The sequence below is a fragment of the Heliangelus exortis genome, chromosome 7, assembly GCF_036169615.1.
Source record: "Heliangelus exortis chromosome 7, bHelExo1.hap1, whole genome shotgun sequence".
NCBI classification, from domain to species: domain Eukaryota; kingdom Metazoa; phylum Chordata; class Aves; order Apodiformes; family Trochilidae; genus Heliangelus; species Heliangelus exortis.
The window spans coordinates 33742107-33759831 of NC_092428.1; the positions used below are offsets into that span (position 1 = coordinate 33742107).

At 42.9% G+C, this 17725-nt stretch overlaps 1 protein-coding gene across 1 annotated transcript in view; it reads left to right on the plus strand.

Moving 5' to 3' along the window:
• Positions 1 to 1353: 1353 nt before the first annotated feature.
• Positions 1354 to 17725, plus strand: part of MGMT (O-6-methylguanine-DNA methyltransferase) — a 122627-nt gene continuing 106255 nt past the window's right edge. The window contains exons 1-2 of the mRNA XM_071749686.1: positions 1354 to 1424; positions 8735 to 8778. Of these exons, the coding sequence (XP_071605787.1) occupies positions 8755 to 8778 (24 nt within the window). The 5' untranslated portion in view covers positions 1354 to 1424; positions 8735 to 8754. The remainder of the gene's footprint in view (positions 1425 to 8734; positions 8779 to 17725) is intronic.

A 17725-nucleotide genomic window follows, 5' to 3' on the forward strand; every position in this document is an offset into this window, starting at 1 on the left:
ACTTTAGCAGTGACTTTTGGCCAATGCTTTTCCTACGTAGACAGTAAATAAAGTAAGACAGGGTAGAAAACATTCCTTCCTTACATTCCCTTGAGAGAGTTGAGGTTAACAGCCCAGAAAGCAAAAGGGAAAGCCAAGTGTCCCATTAAAATGACAACTTCCAAAACCAGCAGGAGTGTCTGGGTGCTATTACACCCCCTTTGAGCTGCTGCCCTCTTGGAACTTTGCACCAAGTGCAATTATTGCAAAGGTGTTTGCAGCTGCATTGGGGAAACTTCTGCATTTTGGACCGGAATTCTTAATTTTTAAGGAATGACATTTAACAGGCACTGACTGGATGGCATTTTATTTTCAGTGTTCTTTCCCTGTGAAAAAAGGGATTTCCAGAAATCTGTAATGACTTCTTCAGGACTGTTCTGACCTCTCCCTGGTGGGTTCCTCTGCTGTGTGATAGCTTCTGAGTCATGTAACATGGCTAATAATTTTTGCTGTTTTAACTCAGATTAAGTTTCATTAAGTTTCAGATAGCAAAAGATTCTCTGTCTGGGAAATCAGTGGTCTGTTTCAAAGTATAGTGGTACTTTTTTTGTCCTGTTTTTGGTTTGTTTTTTTTTTTTTTCTTTTTTGCTTGTTTGTTTGTGGGTTGGTTGTTTGTTTCTGTTGTTTTTTAAGTGACCACAAATAAACCTCACCCTCCAGTCTACTCTTCTGACATTACTCTTCTGACATTTTATTCCCTTGCACCTTCTCCAGCTCTCCTCTTTCAGAAACTCGATTTGCCAAAATCTTCTCCCCCTGCAGCCCCCCCTGTCCAGCTCACTCTCCCCACCCTAAACCTGAACTTTACAGTGACAAAGCTGCTTTCTTCTTGCCTGCTGCCCTCCATCACCCTGCCCTGAAGGACAGGGCTAGTTAATTTTTTTTTATTTAAAGACCCATTTCAGGTGTGCTCCAGCCGTGGCTTGGGAGAGCTGAGGGGCTCCGCACCGGGCAGGTTCTGACCCCTCCTGCCCGGGCTGTGGGTTCGTGATGAACTTTCACAGAAATTCACTAATTCTGACCACCTGGAGCATCCCCGGCCCGGCCCGGATAGGGCTCAGCACCCCGGCCCATTGGCTCTGCTTCTCCCCGGCCATTCACACAGTGCGAGGGGCTCGGGGGGGGTTCCCTCGCACCTGGAGCAGCCGAACCAGAACCAGGTAGGACGTTTTGGGCAGGGGCTGGGTCCATTCGGGACCGGTGGGCCAGCTCGGTCCGCTTCCCCTTCCCGCGTTTCCGGGCTTCCGCCGGCTCCGCCCCGCCGGTTCGGCACCACCCCCGCTGCCGCCGGGCCGGAGCGGTCCCTGCCTGACCCGGCTTCCTCCCGCCCTGCCCTGCCCTTCCTCCCTCCTCCTCCTCCTCCTCTTCCTCCTCCGCTCGGGCAGGTGCGCGGACTGGGCTGGGCCGGGCCGGGCCGGGGAGCCCCAGGGCTCCGGTGGGGGGGGGGGGGAGAGAACGGTGGGGAGGGCGGGGACCGGAACCGGGAGCGGAACCGGGACCGGGATCCCGGCGGCCCCCGGAGCAGCTGCGGGGGATGTGTGCGGTCGCAGCCCGTTCGTGCCGGCCCAGTGCGGAGTTCTGAGCTGGATTTGGTGCCGGGGGCTGCCTGGTACCCGTGTTCCCTAACACCAAGCAGGGGAAATGCCCCCGGTTCGGTTCCGAGGCCTTTGCTGTAGGTCCATGTGGCGGTCGGCGGCCCTTACTGCAGGGGAGGGTGGGTTGTGAAACTTTAAGCCCGGCTGCCCCCAGCCAGCCCTGCCGAACCTCCCCGGGACCAGGGGAAGGGGAGGGTGGCACCACAGGCATTGCCGGGGTTCCTGGTGGGATGGATGGGATGGGATGGGATGGAATGGATAGTGGTACCGGCCTGTGGGCCCAGCAGAGCCCTGAAGCTGCCCTGGGACAGCACCTGGGTTGGCAATAGCATTGACAGCATCCTCGAGGTGTTGGCATCAAAGCCAAGCTCTGCAGCTGTGTGTGGAAGGGGTTCAGTGGTGTAACTGCACAGGGGTTTTAAAGCAGAGGTAGAAAATGATTATTTTCTTCTGCTCCCAAATAAACCTCTTCCTGAGCTGTGTTGCATTTCTGTGTGATGAAGCTCTGGGTAAGCAGCGAGGTGCAGTCTCTGGGGTGTTTCTCCCAGCAAAGCCTTCTGCTTACACCCCTTACACTGGGGTGTAAGGTGGTTTAGGAATGACTGTCAGGGCATCACTCCTGTGTCCAGACATGTGCTTCCCCTGCACAGGGGACAGGGGTTATCTTCTGGAGGGCTCTGTCCGGCTGACAGGGTTCCCTTGTGAACCTGCTGAAGGTTTTGGCCTCTCAGCCCTGGCTGTCTCCTGAATGCCCCGGGGACCAACCCGGGTGGTGTAGGAGCTCTGCCTCCCTGCACTGCCTCCCCGGCCTTTGGTCTTCCCTCCCGTGCATGGAAATGCAGCCTAAGTGGAGCCATCAGAGGGGATCTCCTGGTGCATCAGGATGCTGCCCTAAGGAGGAGATGGCTGGGGAGCTGAAAGTCTCTTCTGGCAGCTGTGTCCCCTTGCCTGTGCACGGGTGTTCCTTTGGAACCTCTCTCTGCTCTCTGCAGGGAGATGAGAGCAGCACTGAGGGGTCTTTCCCTCTTGTGCCAAGACCTGAAGGGTCTTGGTAACCATGGGGCAGCCCAGCTCTGCTTTTTAGGCCAGTGCTTGCAGACTTGGAACACAGAGGTACTGCAGAGTATTTTGTTTTAAACCCAAGTTCTTTCTCCAGCTGTTGTTGTTGGTTGGGGCTTTTGCCCCTTTGAACGGATTTCCCTCCTCTCTGGCAGTTTAAGATTTTTAGTTCCCTAATGAGTGTCTGAGGGGTGTTTGTAAAGGTTGTTGTCATTGGGGCAAAAAGCCCCTTCCTGTAATGCAAGACACTGAAAACATCCCCTTATGGGAAATTTACCGAGTTGCTTATTTTTTTGTGTATGTTCTGTCAGTGTGTACCATATTTTCTCCAAGTTAAGAAGTTTTGTTTGCTTTGTTTTCCAAACAGAAATGTTCCAAGTCTGGACAATTCCACCAAAAAGCCTCAAGCTTAAGAGGAAAAAAGATGTAGCCATGTGAGCTTGCAAGGTGGCTTTAGCAATTCCTATCTGCATTGTGATCCATGACAAGTTAATTACACCAATTACACCAGCAACTGAACAGAAGCTCTATAGGAAACTGTTGTAGTTATATTGCAACTTGTGTTACCGTGACTACTTTATCTCTTGATAACTCTGTAATTAACTTGTCACCACTGTTTAATGCTTAACGTATGTAGAGAATCAGTTAATGGCATCACTGCAGGGATAGGAGCCTGAAGGAGAAGCTCTGCCCTTTGGGAAGGTTATCAGGGTTTCCTTGAATGGCTAATTGAAGGACTTGTGCAGAAAAAGTATTAACTTGGTTATGGGAAGTGTGGATAAGATGGAAAGGCTTCACCAGAGAAATTCTCTTTGAACTGACTTTGGTGACAGGGGAAATGGTTGGAAGAAACAGTAATGGGGAAAAAAAAAATCCAAAGGAAAACATGCCCAAGACACGGGTGACTTTTTGTAGTGTTCTCTGCCCATGCAGTTAGGGTTTGGGAGGAGAACAACTGATGGTTCTGAGCTGAACCTGGGTGCACCCACGTGTGCTCTGAGCAGTGTGGAATTATCCTGGGTGCCCTGTCCCCCACCTGGGGAACCAAGGGTGACATCTTGCCCTGTGGTGGCAGAGGGGGTTCCAGCAGTGATGGTTCTGGTGTTGGTGCTGTCAGAGTTTTGTGGGAACAGATTGTAGCTCCTGCTTGGTTTGGGGTGTTAAGCATCAGCCTCCAGCCTGGTGAGCTGCTCTGCCTGGGATGTGGCTGACCTTAATTAACTTAATTTCTGCAAAGAGGGTGAGGCAGAAAAAAGCCTGGCTGCTTGGTGATAGTTGTTAACATCTCTCCTTTTATATTTTACAGAGCAATATGTTAAATTGTGAATGTGTAAAACTTCTGACTACGTCCTGAAGGCATTAGTATGCAGCCCAAGGCTTTTAAAGGTTTCCTGTGTTAGAATAATTTCCTGTTTGTAGCAGTGAAGTCAGGGAGTGCCTAACCCAGGCTGCATTGCCCATTTCCAGAAGCTGTCGGGTGAAGCTGAGCACACATCCCACCAATGGCACAACTTGTAAAAGCAAGCACCTGTTAAATCTATTTGTTTTTATTATGGACATCGATCTGCCAGTTGTAATAATGCATTTATGGACATTTTTCTGCAAGCACAGCGCTGGTGGCAGTTTTTACTGACAAATTGAGTCATGTGGACAGTAGTTCAAAATCCCCTCACTTTATTGACAGATTGTGCAGTTCTCCAGTTTACCAAGTGCTCGTAAGATATTTGGACTGGTGAAGGGAATGTACTAATAGGAGGCTTGAAGCCTTTTAGGTAGTGATTGGCTCCAGCACATGTCTTGGCTGCTTTATGAAGCTCAACTTCTTCATTAATGCCAGAATTAAAAAAAAAGCAAGAGGCCTGGTTTGGTGTCCTTACTACAGATTTCCAGTTCTTGCGTTTTTAACCCTGCTTGATAGCAGTGAAAGTTGCTGTTCTACAGATCTGTGCTGGCCAGTGCTTCAGCTGTGCTAATTTTTCTGAAGGTACAATCAGCAAAACCTTTCCTATGCAAGAAAAAGATCCTGTTAAAATATCTCCTGCAAGGGCTAATTTGATTCAGCATGGAGGTGTTGGGGCCAGCATTAAGTCAAACATGTTTAGAGGAACAACCAAACTATAAAATCTGACCTATGTTGCAGTATTTTCCAGGAATACAAAATATAATTTTAATACTGATCTACTTGTGTGGTCCAGACTACTGTGTAGAAAAGTCAAATGTGTTTGAATGTCAATAAACTTCGTGTGGCTTTGGAAGTCTGCAGAGTTTGAGGAATTGTGAAAGCTTTTCTTTGGGAATGCTCTTGGCTAATCCTTTTCTGAGTTGTTTACTTCTTTACAGTTTTACATCAGCAGAGCAAAAGCTCCCTGTCCTGATATCTGTCAGGACTGTCTGCTATCTATTTTGCTTTATATTATACCAAAGGAAATGGTATAAATAATTGCAGGTAGCTTATCAAGTCACTCATAGAGCTTGGACATGCAGCTGAAATTCTCCCCAGTGCACTGGAGGTCCTGAAGGTGATTAAAAACATCTGAACAAGTCACCTTTCAAGAAGGAAACGGGGATTTAATTGATACAAAAGGTCTGACTTAGCCTCTGCTTTACAAGGGGGGTTGTAGTGAAGTAGTAGAGGTGACCAAGGGCCTCTAGTCCTGAGCAGCTGAGCAGAGGGGAGTAAAAACTTTCCCTCCCTCAAAGCAGGGGCTGGTGGCATCTGGATAGGCTTGGATTGGCAGCTGGAAGTGTTGAGCTTGGGCTCAGGAACTTCACTGCTATTTCACATCCAGAAATCCTGCTTCTGACTTGAAGTTTGAGTCCCACTTCTTTGGGGGTTGTGATGGCAGCTCAGTAAAAATCACTAAAAATGTTGCCTTGTGTTAATAGCATGCTGTGTGATGTTGCAGATGGGATGCTGAAGGATGTGGGCTTTTGCCTGATGGGGTGTTTTCAGGTTTTGATCATTACCAAAATGCCACTTTTTAGTGTATTACGATGAGATAAATGGCTACTTCAGTAATATAGTGTATATTAGCAGTGCAGCCCACTTGGAAATCAGATTTTTGTTTTCTGACTCATGCCAGCTGCATGCTCCAAGTGTGGATTCAACTCCCTCCAGGTAACTCTGCAGTAGCAGATAGCAAGTATCAGGGCTGTTTGTAAATGTTGGTGCTGTGTAATCATCATTCAATAATATTTATATTATCTGATTGCTTTACATCAATCAGTACAATGCACACAGTAACTCTGTCTTTGCTTGTTTGCACACTCAAGTGTGCAGAAGGTCTGTTAATTAGGTAAACTTTTAATAAATGCCAAAAATACACTCAAGGCCCTGCTAAAAGCTTAATTTTTCTATTTTGCTTCAAAAACTCATAGGATGAAATGTACAGCATTTTAAAATACATACAAAATGCAGAACTTGCATTGGCAGCAGTGGGCTGGCTGTGTTGAAGGCACAGTTTTAGACTGGCAGAGAAACAGCTTACACAACTTTATTTTCCCCTCATCCAGCTCCATTGATGTTTGGTGTGATCAAATATAATGTAGTGGGAAGGGTGGGGAGAAAAGGGAAATCCCTTGCACAGTCTCCTTTTGACACCAGAAATACCTCTGGTTATTTGTGGACTTCAGTCCATGATTTCTGGTTGGTTGATGGAGAAATGAGATTCTGTTTATTTTTAAAAAAATAACTGAATTAATTGGTTTTGAATCCTACTTAAAGTGGGTGTGGGTCATTATCTCCTTCTAGCTTTGCTGCTTAGGTCTGGAAGGATAGGCTGAGCCTCCAGCCAGTGCTGGGCTTTCAGAAAGTAGAACTGAGGCCCAAAAAGGTCAAGTGCTTCATCTGAGAGATGTTTTTTAATAAATGGGGGTGTTTTAATGTTTCCACTAATGAGTTGTGTGATGCACCTTGATTTATATTACTGGTTATGTAGTATTTATATTTATACAGGGCCTGGATTTGACTGCTTTTCTGTTGCCTTTTTGTGCAGCTAGATTTGATTCTGTTGAGAGTTGCTAAGAATATGATTAACCCTGTGGGTCATCTTATAATGTAATTATTAATGATTGATTCTGTTTATCCTTGAAATCAATATGAGAGGCAAAATGATTTGGCATATATTTGGGGTTGATTTCTAACATTCAGTAAACATGATCTTGTGACAGGGGTAGTATTGGTTTATTACTCGGAACATGTCTGATGAATCTGAAGTGTGTAATTAGTTTTATATAATGATGGTGATATGTGGTGTTTTCTACATGACTTATGTTAATCTGGCCAATAGTGTTAACATCTCCTGCCACTAATAGTTAGGGTGGGGATGTATAGTAATTGATCTTCCTGGGAGTGCTGTAATGTAAAAACAATTCAGGCTGTTTGAAGTATATTTTACAAGTGTGCATTGGGCCTTTGGGATGTTATACTGAAAAACCCAATTGTACAGTTACCATGGGAACCCAATTAGAATAGATTGCTTGAGTTTTTTTCAGTCTTTCATCTTGACCAAAAATCTAATGTACTTTAAATGTTTTCATATGGAATTTTATTCATATACTGATGTGATATAGTAGTGTTTTTAAATTTTAGTATTGAAACCAGGGAGCATTATGTTCTGCAAGTCCTGAGGACTTGTCTTTCAAGGAGAATCTCCCTTTAGTGCTTAAAAGCTGATGAACTGAAAAAAATAGTTTTTATGAATCTGGGAGTTCTCTCTGTAGTGCTGCCATCACATGTACCCAATTTCAGGCTGCAGTCCTGTGAAAGTCATTAGGAAAGTAGCTTACAACCCAAGGACTTGTGTTCTAGACTGTCAAGAAATATGCCTGAAGTTGTTCACAGGATCTGATTTTTTTTTTTTTTTTTTTTTTTTTTTAATGTAACCACCAAGTTTTATTTAAATTTCTGTTCCACTGAGGTTTGGAATGCTGACAGGGTGGGTCTGTGCTCTGTTACCTTCCTGCTCCATCTCCTCTCCTGCTGCACAGGAGCTTTTATTGAGCACCTGGAGGTGCTTCCAGGTGTTTGGGGAGCATCCTGCCCATCACCATGGCTGCAGCCTCAGCACAGCACTTGTGTTCAGGACAGAAGTTGTGGGAACCTTGGGCTTCATCAGTCCTGGACAGGCAGCATGGGGACAAATTCCTCTTTTTCTCATTTCTGCTTGTTTAAAGGTCCCTTTGCTTTATTCCAGCCCCTGCACATGCACGAGGCAATTTTCTCTGTTGGTGAAGGGGTTGCTGACAAAAAGGTTTTACCCTCTTAAGATTGTTCCAGTGATTCTGGGATGTCCTCCAGAATGTGTCGTGGTTGTGTCTGATCATTGGCAATTCCTGTGCCATTCAGAACAGAGATTGGGCTCTTACCTTAAAAATCATCCTCAGAATAGAGTGATCTTAGCACAGTGACTGCCAAGGAAAAAGCAGCATCTTTTATTTCAACAGGGAGGGTAAAGAGGATCCGGTTTTGTTTAGTGATATATAAATAATAATCCTGCTTAGGACTAGGACTGGAATAGTTGAAGTCAACGTGTATTTCTTAAGTAGTTTATCCTGATATTTTGCAATTTGTAATTTTAAACCCAGAATAGACTGAAAAGTCACTTGCTTTCATGCCTTAAAATATGCTATATCCCAAATCACAAAAGGCTGTTTATTTTACTAACTCAAGTGCATTATTGCCTGAACAAGTATTTCTTAAATTCAGACCATAGCTTTTAAGGCATTCTTATGCAAAAGATCAGAGCTGTGTAGTGCTTGTTACAGAAGAAGTCTTCAATGTGCCATCTGTTGATTTTTTTATTTTTTTTTTTTAATTTGGCTCATAACAAGCAGCAGGTGACCCGATGAACATGAAAATTCCTGGTTGCTTATATAAAAAAAAATCAAACTTGCTTTTGCTTATATATATATTGAAACTTAGAGCCCATTTAAAACCCTGATTCAGAGTTGGTTGTAAGGGAAATCACACTATTGACATACACTGCAATTCAAATTAAATTTCAGTCTAACTGAGAATCTTTTTTTTTTTTTTCTTACAGGTGAAGACCTTTCCTCTACCATGGCACCAAAGCTTGTTCCAAAAGTAAGTTTCTAGTACCAATAGGCTTGTGTGTAGGTGCAGGCTGAAGCTCCAGCATTACCAAGGAGTTCACGTAACATGGTTTGTTTTTTCCCCAGTGCCCAGCAGTCAGTATTAAGAATCCAGCTGACAAGATTGATGCTGCATTGTAAATCTCTGTAGCTCTGTCATGGTTGGTAACAGGCATCAGTGGACCTTTCCCCATCATGTATCTATCTGCCACAGAGCATAAACTAACAGGACAATGCTGCATTTTCAGTTAAAAGTTAGTGGTTTGCTCCCATTTCCTAATAAATAACCCCATTGAAAAACAGGCTTGATTTGAGGCTTGATGCTTCAGTGGGATAAGTGTAGAGGAGTAACTTTATAGTAAAATAATAAAAAAAAAAGTATGGTTATCAAGAAATTAAAAAAAATTTACCTTTCTGCAAGAAAGACATCAACACATTTTTAATCACCAACCATATTCTTCAAATAATTTAAATGAACTTTGAAGATAGGAATACACTTTTCTGTGGAATATCTGTTTTTGTGACATTATTAATGCTCCTCTAGGAGAGTATTTTTAGTACAATCAAACTTGCAAATCTAACCATCCTGCTGGCAGCTTCTTCCCCTGTTAAAAATGTCTTAACAGTGGCATCTCTTGTGGTTTTCAGCTGCTTTACATAATACAATGTGGCATGCAGCAGGGTGGCATTTTCTGTCTTCCACCCCTCTGCGGGAGACTTTCTTTTTCTTTTCCACAAAATAAAATTGTTCTTTTTGAAATTGAATGGTTCAGGATGAAATTCAGGAAAATAAGGGTTCTTTTATTCACTTTTTCTATTAATCATCTCTTTGTTGTATATTTATGCATCTTCCTCTTGCAAACATCTTTTAGCCAGAAAGGTGGCAGAGAAGTATTTGGTTATCTTCACAGCCAGGCATGGAAGGCACAATCATGGTCCCCTCACACTCAGAGCCAGGTGTGATGCAGCTGCCAAGCAACACAAAAGTAATAATTTATTATCTAACCTTTTCATTTCTCTCCCCCTCACTTCTAGTTGAAAGGTGCAGTAGCAGCTCTTTGGGGGAGTTTGCCCTTTTTGATAAAATGTGAGCTCCTGCAGCCCCATCTGCCATCTGGGTCTCCATCCCTGGGTCTCCATCCCTGGGTCTCCATCCCTGGGTCTCCATCCCTGGGTCTCCATCCCTGTTGAAATGGCCAAAAGTGGATGTTGGGTTTGTGTGGAGGGGGCTGAAATGGGGCAAATATCACTGTAGCTGGGAGGGTTTTGGGTTTGTGGTGTTCCTGTGCTAATTTTTCTGTTGCACAAAAAATTTAATTCTAAAGGTAATTCTGTTTCTCTCTGGGTTTTGGTTGGTTTTTTTTTTTTTTTTTTCCTGTAGTTACTGAATTTAAAGTTAGTAAACAGCTCCTTGTTCTAACTGCAGTGCTTTGCTCCCTGTTAATGCAGTGAAATGCTTGTCCAAGCTGTCCTGAATAAAAGAGATTGATAACAATAGGAAAATTCAGATGTGTATGCCAGGACTAATATCTTACATTCTTGTATGAGTCTTTCTGACACCTGTCTCTTATGTGCATTTATTTTCCTGTAGATGTATTTGGTTTTTTTAGTGAATTCTTAAGGCACAACTTGCTGCTTCATTTGTTTAAACCTGTTCCACTCATTTTAAAAATTTCAATGAAATTCTTCCCTTGAACACAATTCAGATTCCTGACTCCCCTTCAGCCAAGAAAGGAGCACTATTAATGGTTTTGTTCATATTGCTTAGATTTATATTATTATTCTCTAGCTCCTGCTCTTCAGGTATAGCTATTTTGGTATTATAAAGAATGATGGATTATATAGGAAAGTTTCTTTTGAAGCACTCCTGATATTGTGCAATGCACTTGGGGGTCAGCTACACTTGACTGATGCATGATTTATCTGATGTCCCTGCCACTTTCTGAGATAAAGCTGCTATTTTATCAAAAATGCCAGCAAGTGTGATTTAGAATTTATACACCTCCTTTTTCAAATAATTGTTCTGATTACTTTCTGGCACAGCAATAAAATGATAAAGGTAATTGCACACAAATGCAAGATAGCACCAAAATACAATAAAATTAACCTGAATTAGCTTGACTTGTCAATGAGAAGTATTTATGAAATGTATTTTTGCAATAAGGGAGACTGATATTATAGCTGGAAGGTGAGTTATTGCCTTAATGTAATACTGTTTGAAATTTAAAAAAGAGACTGTTACAGTTGAGGGTGATTGTGCCTTTGAAATTAAGTTGAAGTGATTCTTATAATTGGCAGCAATAATGCATTGTGAAGGTAATATCTTTTATTGTGTTATGCCTAGTTGCATTATCTTTTATTTAGCTGCTCCTGACTTCAGCTCTGCAGAGAATGCAAGAAGGAGCAGATCGAGAATTTTGTGGATTTAGGTGATAAAAATTTGAAATGTTGCCTAATATTAAAGTCATTCTTCTACTGGATTTTTGTCGTTTTTAGCCAATTTTTAGTTCCCCTGATCTGGGTGTCATTTGATTAAACTGTCCTCTCATTTCCTTGTGTTGGAGTAGGTGCTGTGTGTTTCCATGGGCAGCTGCACCCTGTAGTGGTGGTGCTGGGGGTTTGGCTGCATCCACACACATCAGGGGGGGATTTGGGCACTTAAATGTTGTATTTCTCAGTGCCACAGAGTGCTCCTCTTGCTAAAATTGTACACACGTTGCAGCAGGAACTATGATTATTAAAACAGTGAACAACTGCAGGAAGTACAACATTGCCTTGTAGCACTTTGCACAATTCTTCTGATTGAATCTTCTGGAATATCCTTGCCAGGCTAAATATTGATCCATCTGTGGGTCACCACTAAAGTGAGATCTTCCAGATACTTCTTCACAGCAAGGAATATCCACAGTTGTGACTTCTGTCTTTGCTATTGTTGCTATGATTATTACAGAAATAGCACAGTCCTGGCTATTTTTCCTGTTCTTGGCACTTCTTTTTTTGTCCAGTTCTCCTCCAGTGAATCATATTATTTCTAGACAGCCCGGTGTTTCAAACAAGAAATCTTAATTTTACCTTCATGCTAATGATACAAAAAGATGACAAGTATTGTTCAGTGTGTGTGGTTTAGACTGTTCTGTGGCCACAGCAGTGGCTGCTGCACTGGGATAGCATTTAGGTTTTCTATGCAATTAGGAGCTGGGGGAAGATAGAAAACATGTTTATTTGGCTTTGGAGAGGTATTGGAAGAAATAGTGTATTTGAATTCCTGTTTAAACAGTCCACTGAGGTCTTGTGTTTAAGTATCTGCTGCTATGAGTGTCTCAAATCACAGCTTGGCACATGGGCAACAGAGGAAGTAGGAAAATGTTTCTTGAATGCAGTAGTAATAACCTACCTGCCTCTTCTTAAGGAGAAAAAGTTTTATAACAATTAAAATATGGTCGCTTAAGTAGAATAAAGAAGGCTGAGGTAGCCCTGTGCATGTGCTGGGAATTCCCTGTTTCACAGCCCAGGATTACTCCTGTCTGCCAAAGCAGGAGACTGAAGACTTAGCCAAAGAGCCAGAGGCTACCACTGCTTGGAAAGAGACTTTTCTAGCTTGGCATTTCAGGGTCTTTTGATTGCCATCCAAAGAGGATTAGTGGTATAATACAACGAGATGACAAACTTGCTGTTGTTTCCTTGATTGTTTAATAAATGTGTTTGCTCTTGTTGAATGCTTTTAAAAATGCCATGGAGAGGAGATGGTGCTCTCTGGGTGTGGAATGGATCCATCCTGCTGGGTTGGCAGGGGCTTCTCTGGAGTGGGTCTGCTGGGAAGTGGAGGTGGGAGCTGATTTTTGGTGGCTGGCATGTGTTTAAAATAAGCAGTTTGACTCTTTCACGTTTCTGGTGAGATTCCTTCTCTGGAAGGTAAAGAAATTGTTGCATCACCCCAAACTGAGCCTGGATTTGCTCACAGTGTGTCTGACATTTCCTTTCCAGACCTCCCCTGGCCAGGAAATGAGCAGGTTGTGTTTTCACACCCTCTGAAGTTACAGTTTTGGCTTAACCAGGGTGAGATTTACTTGGAGGAGCCTCAGAGATAAATATTAGTGGGATACTGCAGTGCACTTCAGTGCAGCATGTCTGAAAAGTCTTCTCTGGGTCACAATCCTGTTGTTCAGCTGTAGGGATGGTTGTCACTCCTGCAGCAAGGACAAATCTATCTGGATCTGATATATGATGCTTTATTCTGCAAGCTGAAAGTTTGCTTAGGATGGAATAGGAAGAAGTAGGTGAAGTACAGAGTTATTGTGGGGTGTGTAGGGGGAAGAAGTGGCTGATGTCCAGGTGGGTTGTCACCTGGTTCACCAGAGCCTGATGCAGGACTGGTATTTTATAGCATCAAAGGTAATTTTAAGTGTTGTTTAATCTGTTGTAGCAGATTATATTGACAAAATTAAATCTGATTAGCTACCAATGTGGCATTTTTTTTTTTTCAAGACTTTGTTCTTGAATTTGAACAACAAATGTAGCACCTTTTTTTCTTCCTCAAAATTTAACTTTGGCCTGAATTTAAAAACTGGAAGGTGCTCAGCTTTTGTTGGATTACCATGTTTCCATATGTTTGAAGTATGCTGTGTGTGATGTCCAAGTTCTGATACAGAAAATGAATGTTACTTGGTCTGAAATGATTTTTTTTTTCATTAAGTAATGAGATGTTGGCAGGACTGCCCTGTGAGTGTGTGGTGCAGGGGGCAGCAGCAGCCTCCTCTCATTCTGTTAGACCAGGAGAAGCCCAGCCCTGCCTTCCAGACACCTCTTTAACGGGTTCCCTTGTCCAGAATAAGATGCCAAACCTATAGGGATCTGTTTGATCAAGGCATCCTTGCAGCATTAGAGTTTGCTCCAGCGTGGTCAGTTGGAAATCTTTGCACTCTTCCAAGAGTAGGAAGCAGCTTTTGGAAAAGTTTGTATTTTATCTTTGAAAGAAAGCAAACACTTCATAGGAAGCAAAAAGGCTGAGTTAAATGTTTCTTTGTATAATTTTTATTCTAGTGCATTAAACTGTTTCTGGCTATGAACATTCTTTTTAATTTTCCCTTCTTTCTTCCCCCACTGAAATTTGTAGTGCACAAATTCTTTTGCTCCTCTGTAGCAGGCACTCTTCATTTGGAAGGTGAAATAAGAGGTGATCAACATAATTACAAGAGAGGAGGCCTTTACACTTGTGTTCTGATTGCATGTTGACCGCATCCATTCTGTGGGGTTTTTTCCCCAACTTTTAAGTTTTTCTCTGTTTTAGAACACAGAAGAAATTACTTTCTCAGCTGAGAGTAGCTGCATAAGGCTGGAAAATTACTCTCCATGCTGAAGTGTATGTACACAAATGTGTTACCTTTACTATTTATATCTTTGGCTGTGTTCTTACCGTACAATGGATTGTTTCCTTTTAAACATGCAGAAACCAGTAAAACAAATACAGGAAGCCTTAAGCTAGTAAGGAGATGTTGAGAGAGCTGTAATTTAATGAAAGCCTTGGATGAGCGGAACCCTGGCATGTGCCAAACCCAGGGCTGTGGTCAACCTCCTCATTCATCCTTGTTCATCTCCTCCTTATTCATCCCTGCAGCCCCAGGCAGGCTGGCAGGAGCTTTCTGCAATTTTTTTGCAGCAACATTTTGCAAACAGCATTGGGGACCGAGTTTCTAAATTATAATTTCATGCAGTTGTCCTTAGGAGGGTGTGAGAGGAGATGTTGGTGGCTGTTCTTGCTGCTGTGGATGGGAGATGGACACATCAAACTTCTTCTTTCTGGTGGTGGTTCCTGACTGGTTTTGCCTTGACAAATAATGCTGATTGGATTTTATAAGGATTCTGTTATGAGAAGGATGTAAACTCACTGGATTGGGAGGAATGACTGAAATGAAGGAGCAAATTGGCAAACCAGTCCAGGTACCTGTGAAGTATCCCCCTTAAATTTAAATCCAATATTTCAAGCTTTCATTGAATTTTAATTCAAAACTTGAATCAATAACAAGCAGGCTTGATACTCAAAAGGAGGACACTTAGAGAGTTCAGGACTGGTATTTCTTCCCTGTAATTACGATGAAGAAGCAAGTTCCCTGGCATTTATTGATCATCCTCTCAAACCCCACAAATTCCTGGTATTGCTTTTTGGCAAGTCCCTGATGTTAATGGCATCACAGAAACAGGGCAGCTGCTTGAGAATTACAGCTCCTACACTAGTGCAGGTGTGTCAGAACATTGGAGTGATGGGTCCTGAGGATGTATTTACAAGGAATAGGAAGTAAATGAGTTGGCACTTTGCACCTTGGTGGGCTGGGCACTCGAGGTGACACTGCCCTCAAACTGTGCTTATTTCATTGGATAAATATATCCAGAAACTCAGCTTTTACAGCTGATAATCACTTGGATTTGTCCTGTTTGGGATCCTCCCAGACAGACTGCCAGTTCTTTTTAGTTTTTGAAGCCAGTGTGTAGTTACATCCTAGCCCAACATGGGATAAGATTGCTGGGGAACCTCAATGCATCTGGTTGGGCTCTTGACTTTTAAAACCCAGTAACTTTTGTGGCATTGAAGAATTGAGACTTTTCAAGTGTGTAGGGCTGATTAGTCTAGAAGTGGTAGAAATATAACAGTTCCTGGGTTTGAGAAATGGCAGGTGAAATAGAGGAAGAATTGTAATAATGCAGCTTTCTCCTGTTGATTGAATGTACACAAAGATTAACACTTATCTGAAAGGAACAAGAGACCAGTTTCTTGGAGGCAACTGTGTCATCTCACTGATTAATGCACTCCCTTGGTTTAAAAAAAAAAAAATAATTGCAGAATGTGAGGACACGTTAGGTTTAGTGGTTGAATGTTATTTTTGCCTTGATTCTCAGAAAATATTCAAGTAAAAAAAAGTCACGAGGACTTCCATTTGAAGTTCAGCCACATGCTGTAGCCTAATGGAAATCCCCTGTTAAATCAGATGCTGGTGGTGGCAGAGAGGATTATCATTAATGTTTTCATACAGCATGGTGGGTTTGTATTGTTGGCAAAGCAGAGTGAAGGAAATAGAAAAACGTGTAGAGGGAGATCCATCAGAGATAGGGCTCAGGCTCCTTCCTGATGGGAACGACTCAGGGGCTCAATAATACTGAAGGGAAAACGTGAAAAGCTGAGATTTTTGGTCTCTTTGACTGCAGCCTTCAGGCAGAACTTGGTTTAAGACAATTTCTGATATCTTGAGGGGCTCAACACTTCTGGTGGGTGCAAACACATCTGCAGGCAGCACTGTTCCTTTTTTTTTTTTTTTTCTTTTTTTCCAGTGGAAATCTGCAGGGTCAAGGGTTTTAGCACTGTAAGAGGAGAAGAGAGGAACAATTGGAAAGCAATGCTGATGAAGATGCTTTGCATTCTTTCCCCTGAGCAGTGCCAGGGCTCTGGGCATGGTGCTGGGGTGCAGGAAATGCCATGAGGTTTGCTCTCTTGTCTTCTGGAAAACACAAGCCCCTGGGGAGAACACCATGCATGGAAACACTTTGTGGATTTTTTTGAACCTTGTTGATCCTCTGAATTTCTTTGTGTTTCGTTATTTATCCACTGCCCTTTATGGAGATGAGTTGGATTCTAGAATGTCAAACCAGACTCCAGTGGAATTTTGGGGGGGTAAGAGCAGTAGAACATGGCAAATAATTTTGATTTAGCAATGGCAAAGGCCATTAGTGCAGATTTCAATAAAAACATCAAATAGAAGGCATGTTCTAGTGCTGAAAACCTTGTCTGTGAAACTGAATGAGAAACTGGAAGTGTAAAAGGTGAAGATCTGTGGATATAAGGTGTTGGCTCATGTTGGCTCTTTGGGTCCCAGCACCTTGTTTAGGAGGTAAAAGTCCCTGCTGCTTTGCATCCTTAGCATCTGAGCCCTAGGAGAGCAGTGTGAGTGGCACTTGTGTTTCCTGGGGGTGTTCAGTGGAGTTGCTGTGTGATTTAGGGACCTTCACCCTTTGGAGGAGGGTGGTGGCACCCAGGCACATGCTGTTTAAGTCACAAGAACATGCCTGGAAAATGGGGCTCCTCTGGAGAGATTAACCCATAAATCATGGCAATATTCTTACTGATAAATCTTCCACTGTGAAAACTTGTTGATAATCATTTGTTTAACAGCTCTTCCAGGTTTCCGTGGAGGGTTTAGTGGTGTGGTGAGATCCAGCCTGGCATTGCACCTATTATTGCTGTAGTGAGACTCCAGGGGATGGCAGGAGAAGTTTCCTCTCTACAACTCCTGTCTTGCCTACCAAATAAGTCTTGAATTTTTGAGAGATTTTGGCACAAATTTGTAGATCTTCAAAGTGGAAAAAGCGAATTAAAGTGGGGCTCATGAAGTCCCTGATGAAAATTCCTCAAACTATTCGTGTACGTAAGCTGGAGAAAAAAGGCAGAAGGCAGCTTGCTTGTATTTATTAGATATTTTGCTTTAAACTCCCATTCATTTCTGGTTCTCACAGCTTCACAAGGGCACTGTGGGGATGATGGTGCTGAGCAAATTGTGCCTTTACTGGAAGGATGTGGGCAGGAGCTGGATTTCAGCAGCACTCTGCTCCTGTGATGTCTCATTTGCTGATTTCAGCTGGTCAGGCTTAGAGGCTGATTGTATCTGCAGCTAAAAAGCTGCTGCAATTTAAATCTTGAATAAAATTTTGCTTTATTCTCAAATAGTGCCTTCAGGAGTGTTTTGTGCCCTCCTTTTTTTCTGGCTCATTTCAGCTGCAGGTAAGGGGTGAAAAGGCACCTGAGTGTCTGGGCATCTGCACAGTGACCTTCATCTCCCAGCCACGGGTGGATGTGGATGTATGCTGTGCAGTTCCATCCTTTTATAAAAATAAACCTTTTAATATTGCAGCCCAATGCATATGATAAACAAGACTGAAAATGCTGGTTGTACTCA